Genomic DNA, 22,178 nt, shown 5'->3' on the forward strand with positions numbered 1-22,178 from the left:
TTAGGGTATTTTCATTCCCGGATGACTGGGTGATAGTAATCCATTAGTGGACATTCTGAACTTGACCGTACTGAGTCTTTCAGTATGCTCCAGTCAGTGAGATTTGCAATGAACACTGCAGAGTCCCTTTATGGAGACCGCACAATGTTTACATTTGTCATATGCATGCCGGACACTGTATCCAGCTGGGCATTCCTTCTGTTTGGCAGGATCTGTCTTTCTTGGAATACAGTGAGTCAAATTAAGCAGGTTGATATAATTTTTGATGTTCTTTGTCTCAGGGCTGTGGGTCCTGTGGTAGCCACCATTTGTTTTATTTACAGTACTAGATTCTACAAGAGGGTACTATAGTGGACTCTGAATGTTCAGTGATATCACCTCATAGATCCACTGTCTTTTCCAGTCATGTTAGCCAACACTTGCAAGATTCACTTGTCTTGATGGATTTGCACTTCAGACCTAACTCTTTGTAGACCCTTTTTTAGCCCTACCCGGTTTGTGGCCATTACTGTTGGGTTGAACATTATTAAGGGTAGGCATTCAAGAGTGTATGCTCACAGATGGAGGCCAGTGTGCACATTAGTATTTTGGAAATGGAAGAGCATGCTTCTCACAATGCAGGTGTTTTGGGGCTCCCTTCTCCTTGGATACATTTGCAGTCCACACCAACAATATGTTAGTGGTGTGATATGTCAGCAGCTGGGAAGAAATCACTCCTGTGCCCTGTGGTGAAAAACCATGAGAGTGTAAGAATGAGCAGTGTCAACAAATCACTTTTTTAATAGCCAGTCATAACCTGGAAGAAGCCATTTCTTTGATGGACAGATTCTTCTGTTCTTCAGCTGGTGCCTTATGAGTGGTCTGTAAACCAGTCTGTGTAGAAGGTTCCCCTCATCGGGGGAAGCGTTGCAGTGACCGCTTTGCCTCCCCAACCAGAGTCAACTGTATCAGCTTCTTTGCCCTTAATCCTGCTTTGGGAAAATGTCCCAAAGATGTACTCTTACAGAAATAACTCCCAAGACTGCTTTACATTTCTCTCCTTTTGCCCAAAATGTATTTAGAAAGCCAGGCTGGGCAAGACCAGTGTCATTCTCATAGCCCCATGTTGGCCACGACATAATTCCCTTTGATGTGGCCTCCTCTTCTGGAGCAGCTTTTACTTTTGTGACCCTTCCAAACCTTCACCTTTTTAGCAAGCCTCACTTGGACCTTCATTCCTTTTGCCTACCTGCGTGGTTATTTCCATTCCAGTGATTGCAAAGATCTTTTACCTACACAGTGTGGTCCAGAGCCTTATTTTACCCACAAAACTAATACCAGAAAACGTTACAAAAGCAAGTGTTCACATGCCACTATCTGGACTACTGTAGAACGGTTGGAGTTTATTATACTCCTGCAGATGTCCTTCAAGGATGCATCTGCAGTCATCACATATGGGTTGTCCTGCCTCAGGCAGCCCTTCGGTCGGCCGGATTTCAAAGTCTGGGTCTGGCTTCGGCTGATGTCGCACTTTCCCCGACGTCAGAGCGTCTGGGGTATAAAAGCATCAGCTGACGCCATCTTTCTCAGTCTTTCTTGCCGCGTGGTGCCCGAAGCAGAAGCAGTTCGCAAGTGCCGGTCGGCCAGCTCCTGTGATTCAGCTACCGAAGGCTTCGAAAAAGCTAAGTACCCCGTTGGGGACTCTTTCTTGCCTCGGCCGATGTCAGATAAAGTTAATAATTGTTTAACTTGTGGGAAACAAATACCTCATAAGGATTTCCACTCTTACTGCCTCCCCTGCCTAGGCTCAGACTTCGACGTCTCGGCCTGTTCAGCCTGTGCCTCCTTCAACCGACGAACTCTTAGACGTCGGTCGGAGTTTGCAGAGGAATTCTTTGGGGCTAGTTTTGCTTATAAGATGCCGTCGGAGACTCCGACTTCGCATTTAGTTAAAAAATGGAAGGACAAGGACCGACACACGCGGACCGCTGTTTCGGCTGAAACCACGGTCAGGCCTACTGCGAGTGCCTCGGTCTCGGCTGAAACCGAGTCCTTGGTACTTCCTATTACCGAAACCACACAACCGACTACCTCGGCCCCGGAGGCTCCGGCCGAGTCAGTTATTGAATTACCTACTGAAACCGGTGTCCAGGAACCTTCCGACACCATTCCTTTAGATAAGTCTACTCCTGCACGTGGTGCAGCCAGACCCCCTGCTTCCATGTCCATTAAGGCTTTCTCTAGGGCTAAAGCTGCTAAACTTACTAAAGCTTTGCCTCCCAAGGTTTCCTCTCAGAGACCTTCTACTGGCTCTCAGATTCTTAGCCTAGCAGAGGATCTGATCTCATTAATTAGAGGTTCCCAACCTCATCCGGACAGGGGCTCTCAACCACCTCCAGACAAAAGGCCCAGGGTTGAGCCCTCTGACCCCCAGTCCTCAGATGAGTCCACTGATGGCTCTGCTCTGTCAGACCACCAGGAGGAGGCTTATTTGGCCTACGAGGATTCTGATGCTGAAGAATCTATTCCCTCGGCCTCCCCTCCTGAAGAGTTTTCCTTTGGAGAGACATTACACTCTATGAGAGAACATTTTCAATGGCAGGGTCAGGAATTCTCTGATTCCAGAAAGAGATTAAGGACCTTTTTACATTTACCTCAGCATAGGCCTTTAGCTATACCTCCTGTTTTGAATGTCATTGATGATGTGTACTCTGATGCTAGTACTGCCCCTGACTCTCTCCCTCCGGCTCCTGCCAAACCTGATAGGTACTACAGGGTCCCGGACTCACATCTACACCTGTACAAGGCCCACTCTGCTGATCCAGAAACTATTTCCCAGGGCCCAAAAGGGGTTGCAGCTGCCACTGCTAAAAATCCTCTACCCTCTGAAAGGGAGTCTAGAGCATTAGAGAGATGGGGTAAGAAAGTGTATACTTCTGCAACTCTTTCCATGAGGGCATTAAATTGTCAATTTCATATGATACAGTACCAAGAGTATTTGTTAGATGAATTGCATAAGAAACTGTCCTCTTCTGAACCCCTTGATCGCAAATCCCTTCAGGATCTGGTGCATAACTCCCAGCAGGTTAGTAACCATTTCTTGCAGTGTGGTTATGATGCATTGGAAGCTTCATGTAGGTCAGCTATGACAGGTGCAGTTTATACGTAGGCATGCCTGGCTGAAGGAACAATCTCTGCCAGACCATGTTAAAGCTAAGCTTTTGGATGCTCCTATGGAAAAGCAAAAATTATTTGGTTCCATGGCTCAAGAGGTTTTAAAGAAATTTGAAGAAAAGGCAAAATCTGTGCAAACAGTCAAAGACTTTCTGCAAGTCCAACCACCGAGATTCAGCAGAAATTGGCCTACTAAGAATTGGTCCTTTCCGGACTCAACAGATCTCAGAGAGGCAGGAATAGGCGTGCCAGAGGTAGAGGGCAAGCTAGAAGCTCCTACAGAGGCCGTCAGTGGCAGCCTCCCAACCAGAGAGGTAGTGCAGGAACTACAACTGCTACACCAGGACAGACTCAATGACTTTATTTTGACTCCGCCGACCAGGGCTCAATTAGAAGCACCTTTGGGCGGAAAGCTTTCTTTATTCTCAAAAAATTGGCACAGCATTACAAGGGACACATGGACACTGCAAATAATAGACAAAGGATACAGGTTCCATTTCCACTCATTGCCAAAAAGAAAAGGCATGCCAGACCTGCCACCAAATCAGAGGGCAGAGGCTTTGAAGCAAATTACCAACTTAATGCAAATGAAAGCCATAGAAAAGGTACCTCTTTCAGAACAAGGCCAAGGATTTTACTCCAGATTATTCCTTGTTCCAAGAAAAGAAAATCAATGGAGGCCTATTCTCGACTTGTCCTCACTGAATACTTACCTCATTGTGCCAAAATTCAAAATGCTGACTCTACAGCAACTCCTTCCCATGCTGGGCAAGGGGTCTTGGCTGGTGACTCTAGACCTCAAGGAGGCATACCTGCATGTCCCTATTCGACAAAGCTGCAGAAGACACCTCAGATTTCTTGCAGGGTCAGAGTATTATCAATTCTCAGCATTACCCTTTGGCTTATCTACTGCGCCCAGAGTATTCACGAAATGCCTGGCATCAGTAATTGCACACTGCAGACTTCAGGGATTCAAATCTACCCATATCTGGACGACTGCCTTATACAAGCGGACAGCAAGCAAACTTTGTTAAAGGACTTGGACTATGCCATCCACCTGCTACAGGCCTTGGGATATACAGTCAACATCCACAAATCAAGACTGGTTCCATCCCAAAGAATAACTTTTCTGGGTGCGGATCTAGACACAACCACCCAAATGGCCTTTCTCACAGAAGAAAAACAAAAGCAACTACCAGATTACTTCAAGAATCTGACAAGACAAACTCAGCTGACTGCAAGGAAAATCCTGCAGGTCCTGGGTTACATGGCATCTTGCATCCTTCTGATTCCGCCAGCAAGACTGCATATGAGAAAATTACAATGGTACCTAAGAAGTTTATGGACACAGCACAGTCACAGCTTAGAAACTCTGATCCCACTCATTCCTTGCCTTCAAAAGGAATTTCTGTGGTGGGCTCAAGCCTGCCAGTCGAACAGCGGGTTGCCCTTCAGCAAGCCATGAGCCAACCAAACCATCACCACGGACGCTTCAGACCAAGGTTGGGGAGCACACATGGAGGGCAGATGTATCCAAGGGCTATGGTCACAAAGAGAGCTGCATGCACATAAACCAAAAGGAAATGCTGGCAGTGATACACGCAATCGAGGCCTTCAAACCTTTCCTTCAGCAAGGCCACCTGCTCATAAGGACAGACAACACCACAGTTATGTGGTACATAAACAAGCAAGGAGGCACCCATTCCTACCCTCTTTGCAGACTGACAATGAATCTATGGGAACTTGCTTTGAAACTCAACATACAGCTACAGTCCCAGTTCGTGCCAGGAAAAGACAATATACTGGCAGACAGCTTAAGCAGAACTACCATGGATGCACACGAATGGATGCTGCACCCAGACATCTTCTTACTCATCACACAATCATGGGGAAGGCCGGAAATAGATCTGTTCACTTCCCCCCACAATCATCAACTGAGGAAATTCTGCTCAAGGACAATACCACCCACAGGCATGGAAAGTGGACGCTCTCTCTTTCAGCTGGAAAGCGCTAACAGTGTATGCTTTCCCACCTCTTCCATTAATGACCAAGGTCCTACTGAAGATCAGGACAGAGCAGCCCAGAGTGATTCTGATAGCTCCAAATTGGCCAAGACAGCACTGGTACCCACTGTTAAAGAGCATGTCACGGACAAAACCATGGCCTCTCCCCCTATGGCCACTCCTACTGACGCAGCACAATTTCAGGACTCTGCACTCCAACCTGAAAACCTTGCAGCTAACTGCCTGGAGAATACCATGACTCCTCCTCAGGATAACCTATCCCAGAGAGTGAAGGATATTATTATGGAAGCTCGCCGGCCTTCCACAAGGAAGGCATATTCAGCAAAATGGAAAAGATTTCACACCTGGAACACAACAAAGGGCCTAGATGTGACAGTGATGAACATGGCACATATACTGGAATATTTGGCAGAATTGTTCCACAATGGCCTGTCTTACTCTTCCATTAAGATACATGCCTCAGCAATCTCAGCAGAATACAATGTTAATCCACCTGTCTTCTCTCATCCTCTCCTAAGACAGTTTCTAAGAGGAATCAAAAACATCAATCCTCCAAGGAAACCACCTCTACCTACTTGGGACCTTAATTTTGTGTTGGAAAAATGAACACTTCCTCCCTTTGAACCAGCAGCATCGGCAGATCTACAGTTTTTGTCTTGGAAAACTGCCTTCCTTCTGGCCATAACCTCAGCAAGAAGAGTATCTGAGTTACAAGCTTTAATGGCAGTGCAGCCATTTCTTATCTTTCATCAGGACAGAGTTTCTTTGAGGACCAATCCTACATTTATGCCAAAGGTGGTATCCAGGGTATCTTTGAACCAAGCTATTCACTTGCCTACATTCTTCCCACAACCACAAAATAAAGGGGAGAGACTTCTGCACACCCTGGACATACACAGACAATTGCGCTACTACTTGGACAGAACTAAAAGTTACAGAAAGACTGACCAGTTGTTTGTAGCATATGCTGCTGGCATACAAGGAAAAGCAATTTCCAAACAGACAATTTCAAAATGGATAGGAAATTGCATTCGTTTTTGTTACTCCTTTCATGGAAAAACTGTGCCAGCTAACATTAGACCTCATTCCACGAGAGCCACAGCCACCACCACAGCCTTCCTAAGAGGGGTGGCTACCAAGGACATTTTAGAAGCTGCTACATGGAGCTCCATGCATACATTTGCCAAGCATTACAATTTACCTTTATACTCCAGATCCAGAGCAGGTTTTGCAACGGCAGTCCTGCAGGGTATCTTAACTACACCATCCTTTACTTAGTACCTCCACCCCCAGATTGGCTATGGTATTCTACCCATATGTGATGACTGCAGATGCATCCTTGAAGGACATAGTACAGTTTTGTACCTACCATAAATGTAGATGTCCGATAGGTATGCATCTGCAGTCAGGTTTACCCTCCCTCCTTCCCCTCTGTGGTGTTCTTCATTGAAGGCGAACAGCTGAGGTATCAGGACGGAAAGAATAAAGATGGATATTAGCTACTTCTGTGTCTTCCTTTGAACTTTGTGGTGTTTCTGAAGAATTTTGAGGTTTGGTTTCCAGTGGTGTATTGCCTCTGTGGTATTCCTAGGGTGCTTACCCCTCTATTAGCTAGCTGGGGGAATCCATTATGGTGTATTTGTTTGTATATACATGTATATATATTTTTGCAAATGTTTGGAATTTTATGGCATTTCTCCAAATTTAGCCTTCCTAGAGGGCACCTGGCATCTGGGGCAAGAAAAACTGAGGAAGATGGCGTTGGCTGATGCTTTTATACCCCAGACGCTCTGACGTCGGGGAAAGTGCGACATCAGCCGAAGCCAGACCCAGACTTTGGAATCCGGCCGACCGAAGGGCTGCCTGAGACAGGACAACCCATATGTGATGACTGCAGATGCATACCTATCGGACATCTACATTTATGGTAGGTACAAAACTATACTTTCCATCCACTTTGGACCACATATCAGGGACTCTAATTGTCTGCTGTCATTTATGTCCACTTCAACTTTTGGATATTCGGATCCAATTGCTGGCAACCTTGGCTTAAAACTCTGATGCTCCGCCTCCTTTCCCCACAATGCCCTGCATGCGTAAAGCTTCCCAGATCTTCTTTGCTACTTCCTGTGACAGGTATGCTTGATAAGGCTTTGTGAGATAAGTGACCATTTACTTAAAATTCAATTCCTTTTTGCAGTCCTTCTCTCCTTATTGTTCTGCTAGTAGTTAGTTGTCAGGAGTTCTTTCCCCTTAGTCTTAACTTTTACTTTTCAAATACTTTGCACTCTGCCATCTTGATGGTTTTCTTTTTTTTGGACTCCTACTCCTCAGATCTTATATTTTAAAAAAATCCTGTTATCTGTATTTCTTTATCTTGATTCATTACTATTTAGAGTGACTGTTACAGTATTGTTGTTTCTTGAGATACATGTGATTCTCTTTGTACTTGTTTCTTAATTTACTGTTTTTCCTGCCGTGGATACCAAGAACTCAGAATTTTGTAAATGTGTTTAGGATGGGAGTTTTGAGAGCCCTGTCCTTCTAACTCTGCTCCTCCACCAGTCCACGTCCTGGTGGAGATGCCTTTGGTTCTGACAACTGTCCATCCTACCAGTGAGTTGGTGCGGACAGCCTGCCTGCTCTCAACTCCATCTCATCCCTTGATGTACTCAACTCCAGTAACTTCAGATCAGATTACCTCCCAAAGTTGGGGCATCTGGATTTTGAGGGTCAGGGATCAGATTCAAACTGAGGGTTTTTGAAGCCCTGTCTACCCCTCAGTTCCTCAGCCTTAGATAGCTCAACCCCAGTCTGAACATAAGATCTGACCTGGTCAGCAGCTGATATAGGTGTTTCTCTCAGATCTCTCATCTGAGGGTACCCTCAACTAGCTGTCTGGCTTTGGTCAGCATTCGACATCATAGAGAGAATTGCATCTTGTTTAGAGAGGGGTTCTTCTGCCCAGTTTTCAGATCCAAATAGAACCTGCCTTTCAGCCCACATTTCTCATGAGTTGGTCTCTGGTCAGTCTTTACCATCAAGTCTTTGCCAGCTGCATTTGTTTCTTTGTCTCACTCCCCCATCCCCCAAGGCTGTTAAAAAGAGTCAGTGCAAGAGGAAGTACTTAGATTCCCCAGAGACATCTCTCTTCTAGCACTCAGACCTCAGTGGAGAAGGATCCCCAAATTTTTCCACTAGGGTGCCTCTTTCACCGAATTTTATTAGAGCTAATGAGATAACAGGAAGGTTGGACCTGCAAAGCCCCTTTTCCCCAAGAGTCGCTCTTCCCTGTGGCCTTCCTGGGTGGTTACTCCCACAGATGCCCTTGTAGAGAATAGAACCAGGAGAGCTTGAAGGTAACCAGGTATACTGGAGCCAGTAGGACGTAAACTGGACAGAGTCCACCCCCCCCCCCCCCAAGGATAGTTATTTTTGAAGTAAGGGTACCTCAGTAGACACAGTTGTTGTGGCCACTAAAAAGAAAATTTTAGACGAAAGCTCTGTAGTCCATCCCCAAAATGGGAAGTCTGGGATGTTGGATTGATTTCGCAAGTGCACCTGTGCTTCAGCTGTATGTGGCACACTTAATGAATTTTTAGAGAAGTTTGGTTTCTGAAGCCTGTAACCTGTTTACTGCTCAGCCTTCATCAAACTCTGGTAAAGCACTGGGACTCAGCTGTCTACCATGCAGTCAATATCCAGTTTCCTTACACCTTATATTTAATGTGGCAGATGGTACAGCCCAAGATGCAGGCTCCTGTATTGCTACCTGCCATCATACCTGGATCAGGCTTTGCAATTTTGTGGACTGCTTCAAAGCATCTTTCTTAAATGTTGCTTTTGATGGTACTACACTTGTTGGTCCCAAGATGAAAAACACACTGACAAAGAGTGAACAAGAATGGCGTGTACCATAAGGGTACATTTCTCCACCCCCCAAAGGACCTTCTCTAGGAATCAAAAAGGGGGAGGAAGATGTTCTTTTGAAAAATCACAGCCTTTTTCCTAAGACACTCATTGTGATAGTGCACCCCCAAGACAGTGGGACAACCTTAATGGTCATTGTCCAGTGGGAGGTGTGGTTGCCCTAGGACTTTAGAGGTGCTTTTTCAGGGAGGCCCTTTCTTTGCTCTTGAAAAATTGCCTGACTGCTGTGCTTGGGGGGGGGGGGTGCTTGTCTCTGCACTTAAACTTAGGAGGCCATTACATCAGGCACTGGGGTGTTGAGAGTTATTTACAGAGGTTAATGTGTCCCATTCCACACCTTTCCAAATTTGAAACAGAACCCCCCCCCCCAGAAGTTCCCACCCATCAGCGGAGGGCAACAGTATTAGAAATCCAAAAGCTGCTGTCAAATAGAGTATTTCAGCAGATCCCACCAGACCAAGTAGGATTCAGGGTCTATTTGAGGTTAATTTTGGTGCCAAAGAAAACATTGGACCTCATGCCCATCTTGAACATAAGCAAGCTAAACTTGTTCATCAGACAAACCAAAATCCAGATGACTGTTCAGTCCATCTTACCTCTGCTGAGAAAAGATGATTGGATATGCTTGGTGGACCTCAGTATCGCCTCCTATCACACATAGATAAAGAGGCACTCCAGAAGGTTCTTGTGCTTCAGGCTGAAAACCAGTCATTATCAGTTTACCACCACAACACCTCCCCTCTGGATGTTTCACCAAGTGCATGGCAGTGATGGCAGCTTGGCTCAGGTTGCAAGATTTTTGGGTATTCTTGTATTGAGACTAGTGGCTCATGCAGCATCTTTGGGCCGAGCAAAGGACCACTTGTTTCAGCTATACCTGTCCTTGGAAATCATGGTCAGTTGGGAGAAGTCCAAGCTGGACACACTTCAGTGACCAGCATTTATTAGGTGCCATCTGGACACTAGAATTCAAACAATGAAGCTACCACCCCCCCCAAGGGCATTAACTCTTCAAACTCTTGCCAATTAGATCTTCTTGTTTCTCAGACCTCCTGCTCTTCTTGGACATATGGCAGATGCTGTTTGTCATGTCCATTAGCGAGCTACTACTTGAGAATTTTACAGTCAGCTCTATCTGCCTATTGGTCTAGCTGCACCCATCCAGTGACTTATTCCTTCTACCTCACCAATTTGACTCAGCAGCACATTCATTGCTGGATATTCTCCCTCTAGTTTCTTTAGGTTGTCCCTTTGTTCTCCCCACTTCCTGGGCCACAGTAACAGAGGATGCTTCTCTCCTGTGGTGTGGCAGGAGGGCAGGACATGGGAAAGACGGTCCAAGTTAACTGGTCACAAGCAGAGACTCACTTACACATCCATTTCTGGGAGGTAAGAGTAGTTATTCTAGCATTGCAAGCTTTCCAGAACTGTCTTTCCAAAGACATGATTATGATTCAGTCTGACAACATTACTGTAGTGTGGTACTTGAACAAACAGGGAGAACCTACTCTTACCTCTTGTGTTAGGAGGCTATGAGGGTGTGCCAGTGGGTAATATCATTGCAGTACTTTCTGATAGCAGTGCATATCCTGGGGAAGTCTAGCATTCTAGTGGGCAGTTTAAGTGGCAGCATCTCGATACCTCAAGAGCTGTGCCCCATTCCAGTAGTAGTGACCTGCATCTTCTGCCACTGGGAGCAACTATTCTGTGGTTGCTTTATGACTCTATTCAAAACCAAATGCAGCACTTTCTTCATTCCATTTCCTCTTAAAGGACAGTCACTGAGTAAAGCTCTACTGCATGCTTAGTCTCATGGGTCTCTTGTATGCTTATCTTCCAACTCCCTCGACGATCAAATTTCTATACAAAGCAGCCCATTACAGAGGAACAGTAATCTGCTTCACCCTCTTTTGGCATAAACAGTTCTTGTTTCCCTTCTTGTGGCCTCACCACCTTCAACTCCTCCCTGGGGTCCTGGGCACAGTTCCAGATCTAATCTCTCACCCCTTGGAACAACTCTGCCGAACCTGGAATCCCTCAGTCTCGCAGCTTGGTTACTCCAGTTCTAATGTGGTCAGAGATCCTAAGCTATCCAAATGAGTTTTGTACCTTTTATCTTTGCTTCAGAAGCCATCTTCCTGGAAAGTTTATGCCAGCAAATTGAAACATTTTTCTTTATGGACTTCTACCGGGGTTATAGATCCTTTTTCTGCTCCAGTCCTGATTGTTTTAGGTTTCTGGCTGGGCTCTTCCACTCGGGGCTCAGTTACTCTACTGTTTAAGTTCAGTTGTCAGCTATTTCCAACCTTCATGTGGGTCAAAGTCACACCCCAGTTGCATCCTTGAAGTTGTCCAAGGCCATTCTAAAAAGAACTTTTTTTACTTAGACCTCTGGTAAGATATGTATCCTTTCCTTTGGATCTTCCTTTTCTTCAATCCTTAACAAAACCCCTTTTGAACAGACCGCTACAGTAGACCTTACATTTTTGTTTTGGAAGACTCTTTTTTTTTTTTTTTTTTTCCTCATGTGATTACCTTGGCTAGGAGAGATTCTTGAGTTACAAACCTTATCTGCTGCCCACCTGTCCTTATCTTCCACAGTCACATCCTGAAGATGTCTCATTTGGAGACATCCTAGAAATTCTTAAGCAGAGAGGTGGCTGGGCCCCTCCAACCCTGCATCCGAGGAATCTGTTCTCCTGGAGGCCTTCGGTACTGGACCCTGTGCCTCCTGGGTGACTCCACCTGCCAATGAGTCATTGATGTGGTCTCTCAGTAGACATGGAAGGAACCCAACAGCATAGAACCAACACCTGGGAAACCAGACAGGATAATGGCACCACCTGCAGACAGACAGTTCTGGGGGAAAAGGGTTCCAGTTGATGCCATGATCGTAGTGACACCAACAAAGGAGGAACTCACTGATGAGAGTTTCACTGTCCATCTGCCCCAACAGGGAGTCACGGAGATGGACAGATTGGGGAAGCATCTCTTTGCTTCAGCGACCTTTGCTTTAAGGTCACTGAACAATTTGGCATACTTTATTAGACTTCAGAGAGATTTGACTAAGGAGTTGTCCAGTATGCTGTCAGGAGCCATTTCTGAATAGGTTCAAGATTCTGTAACTAAACAGTTGGCCACTCTACAATCCATATCCAGTTTAATGAGATTGGTTTGTAACATAGTGGAGGGAACCTCAAGGGCAGCGGGTTCTGACATTTCCATGAGGAGACATTTAAGTTCTCTTTCGTCAGTGCCCCTTTTGACGGAACTACACGGTTTGGCCCTAAAGTGAAAGAAACACTGTCCAGGTGTGAGAAGGGTGGAAAGACCTTATCTGACATGGGCATGCATTTTTTGCTTCTCTAACGATCGTATTCCAAGAATCGTCATAGTGGCCAAAAATGTGGTTCAGAAAGTCTTAAGGTCCCTTTCAAGACACACGTGGAGAAGGTTCCCCCAGTGGCAGAGGAGGGTACTCTAATGGATGATGACACCTATGTGGCAGAAGTGGGGTGCAAAACTAGGGCTTATGAAAGTCTTTGTTTGACAAACCTTACCAGCGCTTCTGGAAGGAAGCCTGATTGTCCACCTCTGGAGGCAGTCAGGGGTCAATTATCCTTGCGCCCAGAGAGCCTGGCTAGACTAAACAAAAGATACTTGGGTGAAGAGGATTATTTACAGAGGCTACATAATACCCTTTTTTTTTCCACCTCTAATACAAAGAAGAATCCCCAATGTTCCATACTGTCAGATGGATCAAGCAACACTTCAAGTACAAAAGCTGCTAGAAAAGGAGTCATCCGAGATGTCCCACCACACCAAATGGAATCCGGAACTTACTCAAGGTTCTTTTTAGTGCCAAAGAAAACAGGAGACTGAGACCGATTTTGGATCTCACGAATTTAAATAAGTCAGTGCAGCAAACCAAGTTCCAGATGGTTGCGGTTCAGTCCATTCTCCCTTTTGTGGGCAAGGACGATTGGATGTACTCTACAGACCTTCAACCTTCAGGATGTCTGTTGTCATATAAAAATGAACAGGTGATCCAGAAAGTACCTACACTTCCGACTGGGAGTCAGTCATTACCAATTCAGAGTACTGCCCTTTGGACTCACCACAGCTCCCAGGATGTTCACCAAATGCATGGGAGTAATGGCAGCTCACCTGAGACTGCAGGGATTTTGGGCATTTCCCTACCAGGATGACTGGTTCATTGCTGCTCAGACAAGGCATCAGCTCATATGTGCAAGAGACCAGGTTTTCCAGACTTGCACTCTTCTGGAGATAACCATAAACTACAGCACATCACAACTACAGCCAACTCAGACATTGGAGTTTATAGGAGCAGTTCTCAGTACAAAGTCTGCCATTGCTTCTCTTCCACCACACAGAGTTTAGGCAATAAGGTCTACAATCGCAAAGATTATAATGAGCACTACAATTTCAGCCCACCTAGTCCTTTAGGTTTTGGACTTGATGGCTGCAGCAATAACCTTAGGTCCACTAGCCAGATTTCACATGAGGATCCTTCAGTGGATGCTAATAGCGCAATAGTCGATGCTTTGTCAGTCAGTGTCATACCAGATAAGAATCACTCAGACGTGCAAAAGAGATCTAAATTGGTGGATTTAATCCAACCAGATAATTCAGGGCCATCTCTTCACACCCCAGCAACCCAAGGCCATAGTAGTCTTGTATGCTTCCCAGACAGAGTGGGGGTGGGGGCATTATCTGGGAAAGACTATCCAGGTCACCTGGTTCCCCGAAGAGGCCAATTTGCACATAAATGTTCTGGAGATGAAAGTAGTGCTGTTAGCATTACGGACATTTCAAGATGCCCTCCCCTCTGGAATGATTGCAGTTCAGACAGAAAACATGTCAGTTGTATAGAAAACCAACAAACAAGGGGAAACGAAATTCTGCCCATTGTGTCAAGAAGCTCTCCGGGTCTGGCAGTGGATGATCTCTTCCAACCTCTTTCTTTTAGTAACATACATTCCAGGGAAATCCAGTGTGATAGCAGACAAACTAAGTAGGTGCATTCTTCTTCCTCACGAATGACCCCGCAACAAAACAGTGACGGATATGATTTTCTGTCAGTGGGGCCAGTCTTGCTGCAATCTCTTTCCGTCTCTCCTAAACAACAAGTGCAGCAACTACTTTGCTGTAATTCCCCCACTGGGAAAGAATCTGAAGGATGCTCTACTTCATGATTGACCCCCCCCAGTCTTCTCTAGGCTTATCCAACAATTCCATTGATCCCAGAATTTCTGCAGAAAGCTGCGTGGTCGAAAAGCACAGTAATCCTCCTTGCACCCTGTTGGCCTTGACAAATTTAGTTTCCCTTCCTCTGGCCTCACCTGGTTCAACTCCTGGGAAACATAGAACAACACTGTATCTCTTGTCTCACCCGACAGGCTTGACACATCCAAGCATACTAAAACTCAAGCTGACTGATTGGCTTATCCAATTCCATTAATAGCCAGACAGTTGATGCTCCATTCACTTGTTCACAGTATGCTTTTTATCTTCTCATAAACCCTTGAACAGAAAGATATGTTCCAGCAAATGGAAAAGGTTTGTTATTTGGGCACAACAACACACCCTTGACCCCTTTTCAGCCCCTCATAATTACATTCTGAACTTTCTAGCACACTTATCTCTAAATGGTGCTAGTTCTTTAATCGTTAAAGTACAACTGGCAGTGATTTCTAAGTACCACACTGGATTCAGTGGCTTCTCCATAGCTTATCACAAGTTGAGCAAGGCCTTCTTAAAAGGTACTCTCTCCTAAGGTCTCCCTTTAAAGACCTTACCCCTCCATGAGATTTGACACTGATGCTTCACTCTGTCATTCGATCCCCATTTGAACCATTAGCTACATGTGACCTTAAGTATCTAACATAGAAGACAATTTTCTTGGTTGCTATAACTTCCACAAGAAGAATTTCCAAGATCCAAGCATTATTCTTTAAACCTCCATACTTAATTTTCCACAAAGATAGAGTGACTTTACGTACTAATCCGTCCTTTCTGCCAAAGGTGGTGCCAGAATCCAATATTAATGAGGCCATTAATTTGCCAGTATTCTTTCCAAAGTTTACCAACAAATGAGAATATGTCTTGCATTTTCTGGATGTTCATAGACAAGTTACACTTCTACTTGCATAGGACCAAGAGTATCCAAAAGGCTGACCAATTGTTTATTTCATTCTCTGAACCAACTTTAGGAAAACCAGTTACAAAAATTACAGTATCAAAGTGGTTGACAAATTGCATTTCCTTTGTTTATGCTAAACTTGGTATTACTCTTCCACGATCCTCAAAAGCATATTCCACTAGAACTATGGCTGTTTCCACAATCTTTCAGTCAAGAATGTCTATGGAGGATATATGTGCAGCAGCTGCTTGGACTACACCCCATGCCTTTGTCACTCATTACACGTTGGATCTGGTCTCCCGAGGTAGGGCATCATTTGGTTCTATGGTGCTCAGAAATGTCCTTCCTTGAGTCCACCTTGGAAAACCGGTAGCTAGGGACTCTATCCCAATGGATGAGGATAGAATGAAAATTGACAGCAGTGGATAAAGAAGTTATGTACTCACCATAACATTACATCTGTGTTGTCCATGTTTATTCTTCCTCAACTCCCCTCCCACCAACCACCATGCTAACACTTCTGGAGGAACGAGTGTTTAGAGGTCATCATGTATACGTATTTTTTATATGACTTCCAGATGTAGCATCTCCATAAACTTCTTCCATCTTTTACTTTCTACTAAAGCAGCAAACAAGGTCTAAGGTAAATGGGGGTGGTGCATTGTGGGTAAAGGAGAAGCTCAAGAGATTTGGATGCCACGAGCTTTAGAAACAGCCGAGTCAGATCTGACAGATCAGATCCAAACCCAATGGTTGAGGAAGAATGAAAACGGACCGCACAGATGTAATGTTATGGTAGTCATGGTGAGTACATAACTTCTTTTTTCTTTGCTTATTTCAGTAACAAAGGAGAGTACATGTTTCATTGTCTTGACATTCATCGTCAATTAAGGTTTTAATTTGGACAGAATATAGTCTAGGAAATCCAATCAACCTTTGTGTCTTTTTCTAAGGCAAAGTTTTGTCGATTAGTTTCTAAAATTACATTATCCAGATGGCTGTCCGATTGTATATCATTTGTGTACTCCTCTAAAAATGTCTCCTTACCCATTAGACGCAAGGACCATTCTTCCAAAGCAGTACCTACTTCTGTGGCCTTTTTTGGTTGCATTTCTTTGGATGATATCTATGCTGCAGCTCCACGGTCTTCTTCTGAGACGGTCATTACACACTATAAGTTGGACACCCAATCTTGATTCAAATAAGCTGTCAGTTCCACTATATCATGTAATTTTCTGTCCTAGACCCACCCAGTTGAATGGCTGAGGACTCTGCCTCAAAGGTTGAGATGGATGGAAAAGGCAACATCAGATATGAAAGTTGTGTACTTACCATAATGCTAGGTCCATGTTTCTTCTTCTTCCACCCATTCTAACCAGCTTTCCCACCGTCCCTTTCCAAATTGTCACCTATGTCAGGACTGTAAGTAGATTGACCAGCTCAAGGTCAAGTCTGAGAACCCTTTTTTGGTTCCTTCCTGGTTAATTCTTTCCCTTTATCATTGCTTTTTGATGTAAGGTTTGTTTTTCTATGAATATGTGTCATTATGCAGGACAAACAAAATCTGAGGCGCTTTAGGCAGGCAGGGCATTATGAGAGAGGGGTGGATTGGAACTTGAAGATTTCAAGGTTGCCAGCAGTGTGACCTGATTGGATCTGAATACCCAAACGCTGAGATTGACAGAAGAAATAATACGGATCTAGCGTTAAGGTAAGTATATAAATTTGGGGTGGAGGGGTTCTTACTTGTTCTGTTTTGTACTGGGTCAAGTTATTTCTACATCAAGATACAACTAGCATCTGTTAGAAATTATCACAGGGAAGTTGACTCCATGTTCCTGACATCCCTAAAGATTTGTATGGCATTCCTTAGTGGTATCTTACTTGCTCAACCTCCAGACAACGATCCTAGTGTTTCTTGAAATTTGTATTTTCCCCCTGAAAAGTTTACTTATGCTCTTCTCAAATCAGTTTCCAAAGTAGATTTAAAGTATGTGTCCTCTAAAATTCTTTCTGATATGTATCACTTTTTGCCAGAAGAATCTGAATTGAGGGCCTGGTGTGTGTCTCCCCCCACGTGTTTTTTTTAAAGATAGTGTCCTTGCAGACAAATCTGTCTTTCATGGCAAAGGTTGCTACTGAAGTGAACTTTAACCATTCTCTAAATCTTTCTGTTTTCTGCCCATATGCTAAGAGAGCAGAATACTTGCTTCATTTTGTGAATGTTCACAGACAATTCAGGTTTTACTTGGATAGAACTAAATTTGTTAGAGAATGTTTACATCTGTTCATTTTGTTTTCCAAGAAGAAATTGGGATTTAAATTTTTTGAAATAACCCTGTCAATCGTTGACAAATTGTGTGAAACTTTGCAATCAGATGTGCAGTAAGCCTTTGCATTTTGTGCTGATGGCCCACTTTACAGCGGCAGAAGCTACCCCTCAAGTCTTTTTTCATCAGTATGTTGCTGTTAATATTTAAGCAACAGCTACTGTATGTGAACTCCATGAAATGCTTTTGCAGTACATCTTAAGATGGAAGTTATCTGTTGTTCTGGGTCTTCTTTTCAGGGCTGCAGGTACTGGGGTATGTTCTTGTAAGGATGTCTGACCACCAGGAGAATTAGCTTGGCACTCTGTAGTGATGGGTTGAAAAGGATGGACCTCCTCATCTTGGCTATGAAAGTTACCCACCCTCCATCCTCCTGCCTCAGAGTGGATAAGGTGTAGAGGGCTTCAAGGAACTCTGCAGCTGTTTCTGCTTCACTTTAGTGTGAAGCCTAATTAAGTTTGCAGAGAGAGTTTGCAAGGAGAGCATTTTGGGAAAGGAGTAGGTATCAGTAGCCTTGGAGAGTTTTAGAGGCCAAGCTGTTCAAGTCCTGCTGACCTTACTTCTTATGGTTGACTCGGATGGATCAACTTGTCTAGAACTAGCATCATGGTAAGTACATAACTTACATTAAGTGGCACGTACAGTAAATAAGTTATTGTATGCGCAAGACAATTTTGCTCATTATTTGTTAAAAATCAGATTTTCTTTGAAAATTCTGTTCTGCTTGACTTTTTTCAAGCTTATATAACTATAACTGCAGATTATGCTGGTAAAAGTCTTTCACTTTTTTCTGAACATATTTTCCTCTTGCAGAGCCATAAGTGTAATTCTTGGTGATCGGTGGAAGAAAATGAAAAACGAAGAAAGGCGGATGTATATTTTGGAAGCCAAGGCATTAGCAGAGGAACAAAAACGTCTGAATCCAGACTGCTGGAAAAGGAAAAGATCCAACTCTGTATGCATCTTGTTTTCAATATAAATTAATTTTTATGTGCATTACCGTCCCAGACTTAAGTAATATTATTTGCAAGCTACAGTCTGCAAGTAAACTGTATTTTCTTGAAAAAATGCAGAACTTGCAAAAACAGACTTTTTTATTAGGTATCAGTGTAAGGGAGAATGCTTTATTGTATGCACTGTTACAGTGTGATTGGTTAGAGGTTGAAGTTCAGGGTTTCTCACTAGCAGGTTTTAATAGTGCTGTAGTTACTGCTACTTACTTCCTGTTGGACACTTAACAACTGACTTTGGTACCTTAGTAACTGAAAATGCCTACTTCTTGCTGACTGGAATTCAGTTAACTAAATGCAGAACAATGGACACTTTCATCTAGGATTAAAATAAAGTAAAGTCAAATATGTGTATATGTCGGAGATTTTCTCCCTGGTCCTCCACTGAAAAGGGGCTGTGTCCAGTAAGAATTTCCAAAAAGAGTCTGCAGTTAAGCTGGTCATTTCTACATAAGAGGTTAGCTTCTTGTGAGGAGCAGGTGCCTCTTCACAAATCTTTGACTAGAACATAAATTTGAAACTGCTCATGATTCAGTAATGGGACATCTTTAATATGAAAACAAAAGATCATAAGAATAGCATTTACAGTTTTTCCTTGTCAAGATGAAGGTCTAGATACCATGGATTTATTTATTGTGTCTGCCCATCTTCCACTGTAGTATCAGATTGTCTTCAGACAAGTTGTTTCGGAGTCTTTTCCTTCAGGGTCACAGATAACTGTGAGAATCCTTCCCACCTTTTCAGGGGACTCCTCTTGGGCCTTCTAACTAGATGATGTTCTTCGTGTTTCACCGCTGCAGTCATTACATTTGGGTAATCCTGCTGGCAGGTTGCCCTCAGTTGGCCTGAATTCCAAAGTCCTGGGTCCTGCGTTGGCTGCTATCGCCCCTTCCCTGACGTCAGGTCATCAGGGGTATAAAAGATGCGGCCGACGCCATTTTCTTTAGTCTTTCTTGCCACGCGGTGCCCGAAGCAGAAGCAGTTTGCAAGTGCCGGTCGGCCAACTCCTGAGATTTTCGTGTTCGAGTTTCAGATCCGAAGTCTTCAATAAAGCTAAGTACCCATTGGGCAAACTTTTTTCTTGCTCCAGACCGATGTCAGAAAAAGTAAATAATTGTATTTCTTGTGGAAAGCAAATACCTCATAAGGACTTTCATTCTTACTGTATTCCTTGCCTTGGCCGTGATCACAACGTTTCTGGTTGTCAGTTTTGTGCTAGATTTAACCAACGCACTATTAAGCGTCGGTATGATTTTGCTTTAAACTATTTTGGATGTCGGTTTAATTATCCAGAAATGTCATCGGATAGCCATCCGACTACCGGAGATCACAAAAAAGGCAAAGAAAAGGAGAGAGAGAGACAACCGAGGCCCAAAACCGACAACAAAGCTTCTCCTAAACCAGTCGCCGGTTCTCAGTGAGGCGCTTTTGCAGCCCCTGACGCCCACTACTTTAGAGTCCCAGGCCACTACTGACTCCCACGTGGAGTAGGCCATGCCGCTGGAAACTCAAGGTATTGGAGCCTCGGATACTATTCCTTCAGATGGGTCCGGAGCCGCTGAGCAGGCACCGGCTTCTGAGGATGTATTCAGACCTAAGCATCTTTACATTAAACCAACCTCAGCTTCAAAGGCAAAGACTAAAGCACCCTCTAAAGCAAAGAAACAAACTCAAGAGCCACGTGGACAGGCCTCTATGCCCAAAAAAACAGATGTTCAAAATGGCCGAAGACTTAATTACCTTGATCAGGGGTTCCCATCCCCTCCTGATGAGGCCTAGACAAGAGACTGACTATGAATCTTCAGATCAGGTTTCTATTTCTTCTGATTCCTCTTCTGATCAGGAATATTCTTTTCCACCCTGTGGGGATTCTGATGCTGAAGAATCTATACCTTCAGCTTTTTCTCCAGAGGACTATTCTTTTGGGGAAACCTTGCATACCATGAGGGAGCATTTCCACTGGGAGAGCCAAGATTTTTCAGAATCTAAAAAGAGGCTCAGGGATTTCCTTTTACTACCTCAACACAGGCCAGTAACCATTCCACCTATGTTAGACATTGTAGGTGATGTGTTTTCGGAGTCTAGTCTTACCCCTGATTCCTTACCTCCAGCTCCTGTTAAGCCGGACAGGTATTACAGGGTTCCTGACTCTCATAAATTCCTTTTTAAAAATCCTGCTGCAGACCCAGAAACTATTTCACAGGGTCCCAAATGAGTTAAGGCTTCTGCTGCAAAAAACCCTACCCCCTCTGACAGAGATTCTAGGGCACTGGATAGATGGGGAAAAAAGTTTTACACATCTGCTACCTTGGCTATAAGGGCCTTAAACTGTCAGTTTCATATGCTCAGATATCAACAACATATCATGGCATTGCTTAAACAGAAAATGTTATTAAACTCTGAATTTGCAGAAAATAAGGAAATGCAGGATTTATTGCATGCAGCTCAACAGGTTGGAAAGCATACTTTGCAATGTGGTTTTGATTCTTTGGAGGCCTCCTGCAGGGCTGCAGTTAAGGGTTCTGAAATTAGGAGGCATGCTTGGTTAAAGGAACAAAATCTGCCTGATCATGTCAAAGTTAAATTATTAGATGCACCTTTACAGCATGATACTTTGTTTGGTGTTAAGGCAGAAGAGGTGATAAAGAAAATGGAGGACAAAGCTAAATCTATGCAAACTGTCAAAGATTTTTTACAAGTACAGCCACCTAGGTTTAGTAGACACTGGCCTACAAAGAATTGGTCCTTTCCAGTGTCAGACAGACCTCAAAGGGGCAGATCCAGATGCCCTTGAGGCAGATTACCAATTCTCTGCACTGCCCTTTGGCTTATCTACTGCACCCAGGGTATTTACAAAGTGCCTGGCACCAGTAATTGCATTCTGCAGACAAAGAGGAATACAAATATATCCTTACTTGGACGACTGTCTAATTCTAGCAGAGAACAAGGACATTCTTCTACAGCATCTGGCATTTGTGAAAAGACTTCTAACATGCCTAGGGTACACAGTCAGCGAAAAGAAATCAAAACTAGTACCCTCTCAAGAGATAATATAGCTGGGTGCAAGCTTAAATACAACTGCCCAGATGGCTTATCTCACGCTAGACAAACAAAGGCAACTGACTACCTATTTCAAAATGTTGGCAACAAAGGCCCAGTTATCTGCAAAAAAAATTCTGCAGGCTTTGGGCTTCATGGCATTCTGCATTCTACTAATTCCATATGCAAGACTGCATATGAAGAAACTTCAGTGGTACCTAAAAAGTGTTTGGACTCAACATTGCCACAGCCTGGAAACAATGATTACTCATTCTCTGCCTACAACAGGAGTTTCGATGGTGGGTAAAGGCTTGTCACCAAAACAAGGGACAGCCATTCACATTACCCCCAGCCAGGCAGACACTAACAGCGGATGCATCAGATTATGCCTGGGAGGCCCACATGGCAGGAAGATGCATTCAGGGCACATGGTCCTCAACCCAAATCCATCGACATATCGATCAAAAAGAGATGCTAGCTGTTCAGAATGCCCTGACAGCCTTCAAGGACCTACTCCATCCAGGACAAC

At 44.1% G+C, this 22,178-nt stretch overlaps 1 protein-coding gene across 2 annotated transcripts in view; it reads left to right on the forward strand.

Annotated features, from left to right (window-relative positions):
* The window catches only part of HBP1 (HMG-box transcription factor 1), a 1,884,794-nt gene that overhangs the window by 1,773,761 nt on the left and 88,855 nt on the right, over window positions 1-22,178 (forward strand). For both annotated transcript variants that reach the window (XM_044088537.1, XM_044088538.1), the window contains exon 9: window positions 18,414-18,555. In XM_044088537.1, the coding sequence (XP_043944472.1) occupies window positions 18,414-18,555 (142 nt within the window). The remainder of the gene's footprint in view (window positions 1-18,413; window positions 18,556-22,178) is intronic.

The sequence above is a fragment of the Protopterus annectens genome, chromosome 11.part0 (assembly GCF_019279795.1).
Source record: "Protopterus annectens isolate FY-2018-M chromosome 11.part0, PAN1.0, whole genome shotgun sequence".
In the NCBI taxonomy this organism is placed as follows: Eukaryota; Metazoa; Chordata; order Ceratodontiformes; family Protopteridae; genus Protopterus; species Protopterus annectens.